Below are 14,895 nucleotides of genomic sequence, written 5' to 3'. Positions count from 1 at the left end.
TGGAGGAACAACACCTGATATTTCACCTTGGGACCCTACAGCCTAATGGCCTGAATATTGACTTCACCATAAAATCCTTCCACACCCCACCTTATCCCATATCCAGGCCTCTCCATCCTTCTCGCCTCCTTGACCTGGCCTAACCTATTCATCTTCCTATTCACCTACCCACTCCACCCTTCCCATGAACCAATCACAATACCCACTACCTGCATCCACCTATCACCATCTGTCCTATCCTCTCCCAGCCCCAACCCCCTCCGTCTATTTATTTCTAGGCTCCCCTACAACTCCCCAGTCCTGGCAAAGGGTTTTGGCTCAAAATGTTGACTCTCTTGCTACTTGGATCTATGTGACCTGCGATGTTTTTCAAGTGTCACGCCTATAGACTCTGGCTTTCAACATCTGCAGTCCTTATTGTCTCCATACATCCTCTGATCTTCTCTGCTATGCCCTGTATGTGTGTTAAATAGAGGTTGCAGCATAAATATCAAGAACAATTGCTGAATATATCTAACAGGCTGGGTGGGACTTCCTGATGTTAAGTGGCTCCTCTAATGTGCTTGTGTTACTGTTGATTATGTCTTTCATTTATTAAGAAAAGAATAGGGTTCAATGATTACATTATCAAGAGAGTGACACATCTTAAGGTACACTATAAAATTAATCAAAACAAATTAGTTTAGTGGAATAGACGTGTGCCACTGGTGTATTTAAAAGTACAGCATCATCCTATTAGATTGAAGTCTCAATTCTATAGCACAAAGTCACTAGAGTCTTACAGGCCCTCAGAGACTGGGGTGGTTTAACCTGAGACCCTTCATGCTTCAGGTGAGAGGACAGTTTGAGAAGAAGAGTCCCTCATGGTACACAGAGTTGGTATGGGGAATTGAACACAGGTTGTTGGTATCACACTACATCACAAACCAGCTTTCCAGCCAACAAACCCTGGGACAGGAATCTAAATTATCACACTGATGTAGCCATGGGTTCTGGGTAATGCAAATTATCATATGATGGTTAATTCAGCACGTGGAAATAACTGGTCTTGAAATTGCACACATGGGAACATTGGAATATTTCCCAATATCAGAATTGATTATGTTATTTCTTTAAAATAATATCTTAATCTTAACTTTGTAAGTAACTGTTAATTCCTAATCTAGGCATTGAAATACAGCAACCTTAGAGGATTAATTTTTCCTCAGAATATGGAATAAACAAATTACTGTATATTTCACATATTGTCAGTGCTCTTCATATATTCAATGCATTCTCTTCTGAGTACACTGTTGTAAGTCCATATTATGCTTGTTGGTCATGTTTTACTGAGGCTGTGAGAATAAATTGAAAAGATCCTCATGTATGCAGTCATAAATCTAAAGAGGAAAATTAAGTTTCTTTTTCCTTACTGAAAATCTCTTGAGAACCGTTTCGGTCCAGAAGATTAAAAAAAAAACCTCTAGTGTGAGCCAGGAAAATGCCAAAACAATATATTTATCTGGGAATTTTACTTTATCCATGGAAATGGAGTGTCAGAGGTCTTTCCTGAAGGAAGCATGAGTTCTATAGTGAGGACTAAAAGTCTGGCAGGTTCCAGGTATCAGTCACAAATTAAAAATGAGCCTAGATAACAAAGTGTGGGGCAGGATGAACACAGCAGGCCAAGCAGCATCTTAGGAGCACAAGAGCTGACGTTTTGGGCCAAGACCCATCATCAGAAAAGGGCGATGGGGAGAAGATTCTGAAACAAATAGGGAGAGAGGGAGAGGCGGACCAAAGATGGATAGAGGAAAGGATAGATGGAGAGGAGAGTATGGGAGGGGATAGGTCAGTCTGGGGAGGACGGACAGGTCAAGGAGGCTGGATGAGGTTAGTAGGTAAGAAATAGAGGTGCGGCTTGAGGTGGGAGGAGGGGATAGGTGAGAGGAAGAGCAGATTAGGGAGGCAGGGATGAGCTGGGCTAGTTTTAGGATGCTGTGAGGGGAGGGGAGATTTTGAAGCTGGGAGCCTAGGACTGAGGACATAAGCAACTGTAAGGGTTTCAGTGAGTGCTGGCTGGTATTAACCAGCAAGTGGCTTCTCTGGCTCCAAATTGCACTGAGGATTTTTAAAGAAACTTTCCTTTTTGCTGATTGCCGTTCTGTTTTCTAAGGGAATCTCAACATGTAGAACAGATAATCATGAACACTCTGGGTCAAAGTCAGTTGAATTCAGGGCAAACTAATTTGCGCTTTTGTTCCTCAAAGCGTCATTGAATGTCTCATCAGCAAAATCAGAAGGTGTGTGTAAGTTTCAGAGGGATTGCTGGGCCTTGGCTACAATATCCAATCCAGTCCAGAGAGAGTTTCATCGAACTGTTCTCTAACTGAGGTGAAACATTAGATGAGTATAAGTTGAATATCCACAATGATGGACCCTTGAAATTACTTCACGACAATTTTATAAATATATTTAATTAAAAAACAATGCTTTTCAATGTTTCTAACATCCTCAAAAAAAAGCAATGTTATTTTACTTAAACAGCATAAACCTAGTTTTGGTGTTTTAATATTTCCAAAGAGGGACCAGTGCTTTCCTCCTTTATTGTATGAGGATTTTATGACAAAATTGCATATTGGCTTTGCATGGGGTTACAATTTGCATTTTTTCAATGGATTTATGATTTTGTGTGAATGACCAATTTAAGCAAATTTATTGACAGAGTAACCAGAATGATCCTCTCTTCACAATGCCAGGGGTTGTTGCAAAGAGGGTTTTGTTTTGGTTAATTTGATCTTGATGTTTTCTCTAGGGAAAGGAGCAATAAGAATGGTGTTACTTCAAGCGCCTCTCATGTTCGTTTCAAGCTTGATGTTTTAGAAGCTTTAAAATGATTACTTACCTTCACTATTAGTGACTTATGTGTGCTTATTATTAGGTGATATTCTCAATTAGTTACAGCATCAATTTCACCAAACAAACTTCCATGAACTCTAACTTCCAAATCTGCAGTGAGTAACTCATCTCCTGATTCTCCAAATCTTGTCCACAATCTACAAGGCACTAGTCAGGAGTGTGATGGAATACTCTCCACTTTCCTGGATGGGTGCAGGCCCAACGACACTTGAAAAGCTTAACACCATCCAAGACAAAGCAGTCCATTTGATTGACACCCCAACCAACACCTGTAACATTCACTCCCTCTTCCACTGACAAACAGTGGCATCAGTGTTTACCACCTACAAGATGTCCTTCTGTAGCTAAGCCAGGCTCCTCTGACTGCCTTCTAGACCTGTGATTGCATCCATCTTGAAAGACAAGAGCAGCAGATACATGGGAGAACCACTGCTTCTAAGTTCTTCTCTAACATTTCACCACTACTTTTTCCAGAGATGTCAGGCAGTAGTAAATGCTGACCAAGCCAGTGCCATCCACATGAATATAAGACCATGTGGACTACTCCTGACTCAGTAAAGTGAGAGCGGTTATCCTTCATACTAAGGCTGTATTTGACTGAGTGCAGCATCAAGGAGCTCTGGTTAAATTGGGATCTGTAGCTATCAGGGGAATGCTCCGTGGTGGTTCGAGTTACACCTGCCATGCAGGAAAGTGATTATGGTTGTTGGAGTTTGTCTGATCTCCCACCATAGATCCAGTCGGAGAATGCCACAAATTCTACAAAAGTGACATAAGTAATCACTCATACAATTTCCTTGGGCTTTCTATAGATGATCAGAGTGAAAGATTGAAAGAAATTTCAGGGGTAGGACTTTTTTTTGAAGAAAATGTTATCTGGGACATTATCAACATTAATAAGGGCTGAGGGGGAGGCAGTGAAAGTGTAGAGTCATGAAATTCACACATGTCTTGTCCTTCTCCAAGGAGCTAGTTTGGAACATGTAGAAGTCTAAAAACAAGTTCTCTGGGAACATTTTCAAACAAGGAGTGGAGGTCAGTATCACCTTCTTTCAAGGGAGCAATGATAAATGCTGGCCCAGCTAGTGATTCCCATATCCCACAAGCGTATAAAAATCATGGGGCTCTATGAAGCTGAATAGAAATAACTTAGGAGAAAGAAGTATGAAAAAAATGAATAGAATTGTCTAAATTATGATAAAGCAAATGAAAGTCATGTAATTGTTTCATATATGCCATTAAATCCAAGATACAAAATGTAGGATCGCTAAGCTATGACTGTGAGCTGTATTTAATTTATGTGTTGCTACAATTCCACTGAGAGAGTTAACAGAATTATTATTTGTGTGGAAGTGAATAGTTTACCGTTTGCCATATATTCCGTGATGATATAAATTGGCTCCTCAGTGACCACAGCGTGGAGTTTCACCAGCTTGTGATGTTGCAGAGTCTTCATCAGGTTGGCTTCTGCTAAGAAAGCCTCGGGAGACATGCTTCCAGTCTTCAAACACTTAATGGCAACCCTGGTGTAGTTGTTATAGTAACCTGCCAAAAGAGAATAAAACAATAAAACTCAGTGAATATGTAACAGATACAATTTCTCATTGAGGATCAAGTGCCTTGATGAATGTTGTAAAATCTAGTTTAACGGACAGTACAAAGTTATGCTAAAGTTAACAGCAAAAACCACAAATCTGTGGAGGAACATAGGAATTTTGATCTGCTTTCTTGGTGCCAGATTTAATCATCATTTCAGTAAGCCTTGGGCAGCAGCATACATACATACTCCTGAAACTCCCTTCCTAACAGAACTGTGGGTATCCCTACTCCAAGGCCTGTACCGTTCAAAAAAGCTCACCACCACCTTCTGAAGATCAACCAGGGATGAAGTATATTCCCCGTCCAGACAGATCTGCCAAATCCCATGGCAGAATAAAAACTATACCCCTGTCTTTGGGGATGCTGTCAGCAAGTTATCTTTGCTGCTGGTTTGTAGTTCAATTAATGCCAACGCCAAAGGTTCAATTCCTGGACCAGCTGCAAATGCTATAAAGGTTCCACTGACTCAAATTTTACATGAGGGGCAGTGACCTTCAGCTTAAACCACCAGCACTGTTCTTTCTAATGAGAGAATGGGCTGATGGCGACTTTATTTATTCTGGTTATGTGAGTAAACGGTTTTCACAAATTCTAGTTCACCCACAATCTAAGGGCAGCATGGCTCTATCTGCAGCTAAAAAAACATGGTTTTGTGACAACAGTTCACAGTAAAAATAGGCAACAAAACCTCCTCCACAATAATACTCAACACCAGTACTCCGCAAGGCTGTGTACTCAGCCCCTCACTACATTCCTTATACACTCAACTGTGAGGCCAGATTCAGTTCTAACTCCATTTAAAAATTTGCTGATGGCACCACCATAGTGATTTGGATCTTAAACAGCGACAAGACAGAGAACAGGAAAGAGATAGAGAGCGTGAGATAACAAAGTGTGGGGCTGCATGAACACAGCAGGCCAATCAGCATCTTAGGAGCACAAAAGCTGACGTTTCAGGCCTAGACCCTTCATCAGAAAAGGGGGATAGGGAGACGGTTCTGAAATGAATAGGGAGAGAGGGGGAGGCGAATCGGAGGTGGATAGAGGAGAAGATAGGTGGAGAAGAGACAGGCAAGTTAACGGGGTGGGGATGGAGCCTGTAGAGGTGAGTCTAGGTGGGGAGGTAGGGAGGGGATTGGTCAGTCCGGGGAGGACGGACAGGTCAAGGGGGTGGGATGAGGTTAGTAGGTAGGAAATGGAGGTGCGGCTTGAGATGGGAGGAGGGGATAGGTGAGAGGAAGAACAGGTTAGGGAGGCAGGGACGAGCTGGGCTGGTTTTGGGATGCAGTTGGGGGAGGGGAGATTTTGAAGCTGGTGAAGTCCACATTGACACCATTGGGCTGCAGGGTTCCCAAGCGGAATATGAGTTGCTGTTCCTGCAACCTTCTGGTGGTATCGTTGTGGCACTGCAGGAGGCCCAGGATGAACATGTCGTCTAAAGAATGGGAGGGGGGGTTAAAATGGTTCGCGACTGGGAGGTGCAGTTGTTTGTTGCAAACTGAGTGGAGGTGTTCTGCAAAGGGGACCCCAAGCTTCCAAATCCAGCCCAGCTTGTCCCTGCCTCCCTAACCTGTGCAGACAGTCAGGCCACATGTGAGAATCACTGCACTGAGCTACTGCAATGTAATGTTTATTTGTCATTTTTAAATCTGATTGTAATATCAATCCTTCAACTATATCTTATTTCTAATTAATGCTTTCAACGCTGTAAAGCAAAGCAATTACTTTTCTTTTTCATCATCTGAGATTTGTACCTCAGATAACACCCATAGAGGCAACATTGTAAAACTTCTCATTGTACTCCTGTATTCTTCACTGGAGTACGTGTGACAATAAAGGATATTCTAATCTATCCTGAAGACAACAATTGGTCCGTCACTGTCAGCAAAACAAAGGATCTGATCATCCATTTCAGGAAGAAGAGTGGAGGATATGGCCCCTGTCTGTATCAATGGTGCTGAGGTGGAGGTGTTCGAGACTTTAAGTTCCTGGAAGTAAATATCACCAATCTGTCCTGGTCCATCCACATCGACAGTACAGCCAAGAAAGCACACTATCACCTCTGCTTCCTCACGAGGCTAAGGAAATTTGGCATGTCCACAGTGACTCTTACTAATTTGAATAGATGCACCTTAGAAAGCATCCTGTCTAGATGCATAACAGCTTGGTGTGGTAACTGCTCTGCCCAAGACCATGAAAAATTACAAAGAGTTGCGAACATAGTCTAGACCATCACACAAACCAGCCTTCCTTCCACCAACATGGTCTACACTTCCACTGCCTCAGGAAATCATCCAACATAATCCTAGTTATTCTCTCTTCCACCCTCTTCTACCATGCAGAAGGTACAAAAGTTTGTAAAAACACATACCAACGGATTGAAGAGCAGTTACTTGTAAATGGACCTGTCATATTTTAGAGTTGATCTGTCTCCGTACCATCTCTGTAGCTGTAGCACTCCATTCTGTTCTATTACCCTGCCATACCTCCATAAAGTATGATTTGGCTGGTTGGCATGCAAAACAATACTTTTCATTGTGTCTTGGTATATGTGACAATAATAAATCAAATCAAAAACAATAAATTGAGATTTTAAATTTGGCTTCATTTCATTCCAGCCTACAGCCATACTATCCACTGGGGACAGTCACAGTGTTCTGCTTTCCCCACAACAATTCATACAATACCACTACAGTACCTACTGAGCAGGTGTTCAGGCACCAGGCTGGCTTGTTACTTGCCTGCAGACTCACGGCTGGATGTTTCTATACTTTGTGGTTATTTCTTGACCCTGTTTCCTCCTTAAGGCCCAAGCACCCCCTTCAACAATTTCTTGGATCTCTTCAAGTTCCCCTCATACACAGGTTGCTCTCTGTTCATATTCAAATCTGCAGCTGCAGCCTGATTATAAACATTTCATGCACTCAGCAGGTTCTGGAGAAAGCTGTCCTTGCATCAGGCAATCAAACTCACTGAGTTCACCACAATGGCCTTTATTGCTTCGCCTATTCTTAGACATTGAAGGAAGTGAATTCAACACATGCCATCTCTTCAGTGAAATAGCCTCGGAACTCGAATCAGATACAGAAATTTATCTGAACGTCAAATTGTTGTTTAAAGTGTGATTAAGCTATTACCCAGAGAATGGTGAGCCTGTAAAATTCTCTACCACAGGAAGTGGCTCAGGCCAAAACGTTGAATGTTTTCAATAAGGAGTTAGATATGGTTCTCAGAGCTAAATGGGTCCAAGAGTATGGGGGAGAAAGTGGGGATAGGGGTGAGTTGGATGATCAGCCTTGATCGTATTGATTAGCAGATCAGCTTGAGGGACCGAATGGCCTCTTATTTTCTGTCTTTTTAAATTACTATCAGGATGAAGTCAGCACAGTTGTGTGGTATGGGACAGTGTGACTGCTCCAACCATATTGCTGTCCTTTCAAAAGATTTCCTATGGTCTCTAAAATTTTAATGGTAGGAAATGTACCATCAAATCCTTTAAAATTCTGTTGTAATACAGGTAATCCACTGAGCTTTATTCAACAACACACAACTCTCCCACCTGTCTGTGCTTATTCTGGTGATTCTATCATTCTCTATTGATTGTTCTCTTGGGGAATAAATCTGCTGTTCTTACCTGGTCTGGCCTACATGTGACTCCAGACTCTCAGAAATGTCTCTCTGCTGCCTCCTGAAAAGGCTGAGTGAGCCTCCCAATTCAAGGAATGTCAGAGACACCAACAAATGCTGGCCTTCCACTGTGGTCGGTGGCCCAGATTCAAATCCCATTGAATCCGGAGGAATGTAATAACATCTCTGAGCCGGTTGATTACAAAATATCTATAAAGCAAAACAGTTCCTAACGCTGTTGATCAAGTTGCAATTGCATGCTTGCTGGCCCATATTCTCAGCATAATTTCAATCCCACAAAGGAGGAAAGACAGAAAGCAATGAAGAAAAAAACACGTTGATGCCACATGCCTAGCTCTTGAGACATTATTTTTGGCCACATGTATATTTTTAACACAAGTGAATGCTGGGGGAACACAGCTTTCAATTAAAAATCTCACTCAAAATTCACCCACTCAGAATCTGGGCTCATGGGGACTAATTTCTACTCATGATAATATCCCTGTTATCTCAGAGCTGTGACTGATAAATTTAAAGGAGAGACATGCTCTCATTCTGCTATTTCATCTGTAAATTAAATACATCTTTTTCCAGTTTCGTGCAAGGAATGAATGGGTTAAGCAGGATGTATATGATAAGATCAAACATCCGTTGCCATGCCTATAAATGCATCTGTATAACAATCAAGTGGTTTCATCTGTTCGGGTTCATAATATTTCACACAATAACCTGATTTACCCATAAGTTCTTTTGGCAGAGTAGAAGTCAGCCTGTATTTACCTATTGTTTTATGCTGAGTCTGTAATTCAACTATATCTTGTGATTTGTTCTAGGTTTAATGCTATTTCAAATCAAAGCAGTATTAATGCACTTTGATGTTGTTTGCAACACACAGCCTAGCTTCCACAAAATATTTGACTATGTGTTCACTTTATACTCAACTGTCAATTCTCGTTAAAATGCCCCACTATAGTTGCCCTATTATTCTGTCTGCAGGTCCTCCCCTCTGTTTGGCAATCTTTTACATAGAAAATTGAATAATTTTCCTTGCAGATTCTTTTGACAAGAATCCTGTTTTAACACAACCCATTTCAGCTTATACTGTATTAGAAATTTCCGCATAGATCACTTTCTCAATTTTCCCCCTCTATGTCTTCTGAATATGCTATAATTAGTAACATTAATCTTATCCAGCCCTGAACCACTCAGCCTGAAGGACACTATTTAATTATTTTACCAAATGATGGATGCTTTGGAGAGTGAATCCCTAAAAGGAAAAAGGAACTGGGGAAATGAAAGCAGGCCAAAGCTGAATGACTATGGTAGCTAACTGATGAACTATTAATGTTATATTAGTCCGTTCATTAGAATGAATGGCTCACAAAGAGTTTGACATTTGCCAATGCATTTCGTACCTGTGTTGAAAAGGAAATTAGGTTCATACTACATTTGGAGCTTAGCTGCACCTAGGATGATAACTTGGTGAATTTATTTTGTTTATAAATTATTTGGATTCAGTCCTTGTTAATAATGCACACAGTTGTTATTATTTGCAATTATGTGCGCACAGACATGTGATAATTAGAATAATGAAATCTTTCAAAACAATCAAAAGCAAGAAGCTATAATTTGCATCTTCACATACCCATCCAAACTTCTCCAAACTGCCCAGAGCCCAACTTCTCCACCAGTTTCAGTGAGTCTCTTGAGACCTCCCATTCATCATGCCACCAAGGTTTTTGTGGCTTTTGAGTCTGACATGGTTTCTTCAAGCACTGACATAAACCATCCGTGTCATCTGCAGCAGAGAGAATCACTCAATAACTCAACAATCTGGTGTGTCAGCAATTTCAATAATTAAACAATACAATCATGGTGGCTCGAAAAGAAGCCAGAATGAGAGACCCGCTGAGCATGTCTAAAGTGGAAATCAGTTGGTTTTTGGAGACTAATGACATAAACCAATATAGAGATAGTGCAGGGAAGTAGCATTGAGGGAGGTATCCCGACTCATGGCCAAACTGAAGAGCAGGGTTGGCTCAGTTGGCTGAATGGTCTACCCCTGTTCTTATGGCAAGGCCAATACACTTTTAATGTGCAGACTTCATGTATATTTCAAAAACTGTCTCGTCATAGATGCATACAGTATAGGAAAGGCCCTACTGCCCATCAAGACTGTACCTCCTGTGTTATGCTAATATGGATCACGTCATAGAAGATGGGCAGTAGTGGGAATTGAGCTGAGATTTGGGTGTCACTACAAACCAAAGAAAATGGTTCTCAGTGTAAGGTTTGTGCTAGGGAAGAGGCACAGTTACCATTGGTCATTGGAGGAAGAGATGAGGCCAGGGCTTGGGAGAGGATGGAACAGAGAAGTGAGGAAAAGGCACAGCTTCTACTTCTCTCAATTCATAATGATTCTGCTTATATTAAAGTTTTGTTTGAAACTCACGTAGTGTTTCTGGTCATTCCTGGACCACCTCTGTACCAGGATGACCAATTTGGTTCTATGAGAGTCTTCAAGATCCCTGATCATTGTGGCACTGCTCTGTCACTAGGCCAGAAATTTGACATTTAAGTTTGGCACCAACAGGTCAGTGGCCTGAAGCCCAGACCCATTCAGAGTCAGTAAGCATAAAAATGTCAAAAGACAAGAATCATATAGTCACAGAATGGGGCTTTAGCTCAGAGGAGATCATTAACACCTCATGCCATAGCGGGCTCTTTAAAGAGTCAACTCACCTTGTGTGTCTTGCCCACCTTCTCCAGGTAGATCACCGTATTCATCTTTGAAAGTATCAACTGAACCTACCTCCTCCATCTTCTAACATACTGCATTCTTGAGCCTTGCCATTGGTGTGTAAACTAGAATTTTTTCTCATGTCACCATTGCTACTTTGCCAACGACCTTAAATCTCCTTTCTTTGGTTCTTGATCCTCTCACCAATGGAAACAGCTTCTTCCTATCTACTCATCCAGAACCCTCACGATTTGGATAAAATCACAGGATAGTGGCTGAAATAAATCCACAGAGGCTGGTATCCCGTCACCAAATCACCCATTATTTGCATGTGGAGAGTCCTTGGCACTGATCCCTCTCCCTCAGAGCCAGCTCTCAGAGTCAGCAGAACCTCTGACACTGATATTTATATCTGTCAACCAGAGCACCCTGATTGGACCACACCAACAGCCCTAATCAGGGAACTCATATTCTATTCATACCCACCTGGATGGCCTCATTACAATCACTGCGGTTCCAACATAACATGAGATCAGGAAGGCCATCAAGTCTATGCCAACTCTCTAGAACAGTATTTCAGTGAATACCATTCCCCTTCCCCATAGGCTGGGCAATTCTTTTCTCTTTAGAGCCTTAGCCTGTTAATTTTGAAAATTTTGATTTCAAAAGTTTATGATTGAACCGAATGTTCAGTAAATGGTCGATCAATCCTCTTTGTTTATTGTGGTTTGGTAACAGCAATAGGTTCTGCCTGACTGACATCAAAGAACAAAACATTTTTGGAAAGGCAGGCAATGCCTTCAATTATTTTGCATACCAAATCTCCACTTAAACTTCTCCAACTGTCTGTCTACCTAGCTGAGTTCCTCATCTCTGGAACCATTCTTATAATTTTCTTTTTTTTTGTACTGTCTCCAAAAACTTATCGTACGTTTTTAAAGAATGGTGGCCAGAACCGCACACGGTAATTCAGTTGAAGCCGAACTAGTGTGTGATATGGGATAAACATACATTCCTTAATTCTGTACTCCTTACTCTATTGAAAAAAACCCAGAATGCTATATTCATTTTAACTGCTCTTTCAGACCGTCCTGCCACCTTCAATGATATATACACGTATACACCCAAGTTTCTGTACTCCTGTCCCCCCTTTAGAGGTGTGTATTGTAGTTTATATTGTCCTTCCACATGTTTCCTCCTAAAATGAATCACTTCACATTTCTCTGCATTAAAGTTCAACTGCCACTTGCTATGATTCTGGACCCAAATCACCAAATATATGTCACAATTTGGCCACATTTCTATTTTTAAAGTTGTCAAATTGTAAGATCCAATGAACATATTAAGAGAATAAAGCCACAAGATTGTATGGTTTCAAGCAAAAGACAAAAACTTTACAAATCAAATTTAATAAAGTATACTACCTACAACATCTGTATAACTTATACTCCAGCATCCAGAACAAACATGAGGTAAATATGGATAACAAACAAACTATGGTCAAACACTTCACAAGGCACAACAAATAGCAAATGCAAGCAAAATGCTGTGGATTTTACAGCGACATGCTTGCCCCATCCCCTTATCCCCCCATTAGGTGTTAGTGAGATTCTGGGTCATCAGATCTCATTAAAACCTTATAAGGCTTTCCAATTCTTCACTGTTGAACACCTAATTTTGAAACTCTGTCAAAAGCTGTTCCATCACAGACAGCCTCAACGATTACCCATGTTCTGATAATATACTCTCCCATTCAAGTCTACACTCCCCTGGATTCAGGAACTGAGTTCAAATGTCTACTCACAGGCACACTTTCAGTTTTTTTATTTGACAACTATCTTCACCAAGATGGGACAGCCTCTGTTCCTCTGAGCTATAACTTTGCACAGTTGCACAGCAAATGCCGACTGTGGCCTTGCTTCACTCTGACTTTCAGCTGCACTGACCAATTAATGGCACTCAGCCTCTGTCCAATATCCTCATCTTCCACAGCTTCCCCTGAGTTCTAACACCAAAATTTAGCTGCACCTCCTTGCTCCCCAGACTTGTCCTGACTTATAATATCTAAGAACACACTGCGGGAACACCTTTTTGGAATGGAGCCTACACCCTGCCCCCAAGTACCTGACTGACTAGAAACCTAAATTTAGCACCTTTTCCTCTTGAAGCTTCTGTCCAATTAACTTAAACTTTCAGCAGATAATACAAAATTAAATGATAGGCAGATTGCAAGAGGGATAAAAACAGTTTACAGAGAGATAGTAATAGGTTAAATAAATGGGCAAAATATTGGCAAATCACTACAATGTGGAAAGATGTGAAGTTGTTCATTTTGGAAGTGAGAACACATGAGCAGCGTATTAATTAAATGGAGAAAAGGTGTAGAGACGTGCAACACAGAGGACTTGGGGTTCCTTGTACAAAAAATACAGAAAGCTAGTCAACAGGTACAACAGGTATTCAGGAAGGATAATGGAAAGTTGGCCCTTATTTCAAAGGTGTTGGAGCATAAGAGCAGGGAAATTTTGCTGTAACTGTACAAGGTACTGGTGAGACCACATCTGGAGTATTGTGAGCAATTTTGGTCACCTTACTAAAGGGAAGATATCAATGGAGGCAGTTCAGAGAAGGCTTACTTGATAATCTCCGGTGTGGTGTCATAGTCTTATGGGTAAAAGATAAGCAGGTTAGGAGTTTACTCATTGTAGTTCAGAAGAATGAGGGATGATTTGATTGAAATATATCGGATTCTGAAGGGGGTTGACAGGGTAAATGCTGAGAAGATGTTTTCCTTCGTGGGAGAGCCTATGACCAGAGGGAATAGTGTCAGAGTAAAGAGGTGCCAATTTAAGATTGAGACAAGGAGGAATTTCTTGTCTCAGAGGCTTGAGAGCCTTTGGAACTCCTTGCCACAGAGAGCTGTGGAGGCAGAGTTCTTGTGTATATTTAAGGCTGAGATTGATTCTTGAATGATGGGTGTTGAAGGGTTACAGGGAAAGAGCAAGAAAGTGAATGCGAAGGACATCAGATCAACCGTGACCCCATTGAATGACTAAGCAGGTTTGAAGGGCTGAATGGCCTACCACAGCTCCCATTTTGCAAACTCTTATGGATTTATGACTATTCAGTAATTGTTGAATGGTTGGGGTGACCTATTAAAAACCTTACAATAAGCTCATCCCTATTCCTAGGCAGAATTGAATGTTGCTAACATTTTAGAACAGTCAATGTGACAACCCCTTGGACCTCCCTTAGTAACCAAATGTATCCACTACTTCTGGTTTTCACAGTGTCAAGAGATTCATCCAAAAATCAATTTCATCTCAGTCCATCTGACGGTCCACCCACTCTCTATCTATATCTTGTTGAGATTCCATCCTATCCTCCTCACAACTTGCAATGTGTCTACCTTTTATACCTTCTGACAATTTTGAAATTGTGCCAGTTTTGATCCTGTCAGTAATCACAGGCTGACCACCTCATCCACCCAATTCCACAAGACAGGGAAATGGTACTCAGTCAAAACTGTGACCTTCAGAGATATTTTCACATGAGCTCAAACTCAGTGCCATGAATAATTGAAGAACTTCAAATGTCTTCTTCTGACCAGGCCATTAATTTGTTGAGATGGTTTCCACATGTGAATTGTGAAAATGCGTACTCAGCCAGTAGTAAACTTACATGAGTAATGGTTCACCAGCTCGTGAAGAGTATTGAAGGTTATCCGTGGCGAAATGTAATAGCCTCCTTTATCTAAAGAGCGAATCTTATAGTGCTTTACCACGTCTCCTTGTCGTGAATCAAAGTCCCTTACAGACAGTGAATAAGAACCTGCACTCAAGAGAAATAAGAGTTAAAATACAATGTGAGAAGTTTGCTTCCTGCTGCAAAATATCATCAAGAACACAATCAAATGGATTTGAACATTTGTCTCAGAAATGTCTCACTCTGAGGGCCACATGTGAGCTCCGGTATTGTGATCTTTGTGGGTATAAGACCACAAATAAAATCAGCCTTAACTTTGCATAAAA

At 41.1% G+C, this 14,895-nt stretch overlaps 1 protein-coding gene across 2 annotated transcripts in view; it reads right to left on the bottom strand.

Annotated features, from left to right (window-relative positions):
• The window catches only part of lck (LCK proto-oncogene, Src family tyrosine kinase), a 130,143-nt gene that overhangs the window by 44,392 nt on the left and 70,856 nt on the right, over positions 1 to 14,895 (bottom strand). For both annotated transcript variants that reach the window (XM_048558350.2, XM_048558351.2), the window contains exons 7-9: positions 14,546 to 14,695; positions 9,770 to 9,922; positions 4,264 to 4,443 (exon numbers count right to left, since the gene is read on the bottom strand). In XM_048558350.2, coding sequence (XP_048414307.1) covers positions 4,264 to 4,443; positions 9,770 to 9,922; positions 14,546 to 14,695 — 483 coding nt within the window. The remainder of the gene's footprint in view (positions 1 to 4,263; positions 4,444 to 9,769; positions 9,923 to 14,545; positions 14,696 to 14,895) is intronic.

This window comes from Stegostoma tigrinum, chromosome 24, assembly GCF_030684315.1.
Source record: "Stegostoma tigrinum isolate sSteTig4 chromosome 24, sSteTig4.hap1, whole genome shotgun sequence".
Classification (NCBI taxonomy): domain Eukaryota; kingdom Metazoa; phylum Chordata; class Chondrichthyes; order Orectolobiformes; family Stegostomatidae; genus Stegostoma; species Stegostoma tigrinum.
Note: the sequence above shows the minus strand (reverse complement) of the source record. Positions and strands in the feature narration are given on the sequence as shown.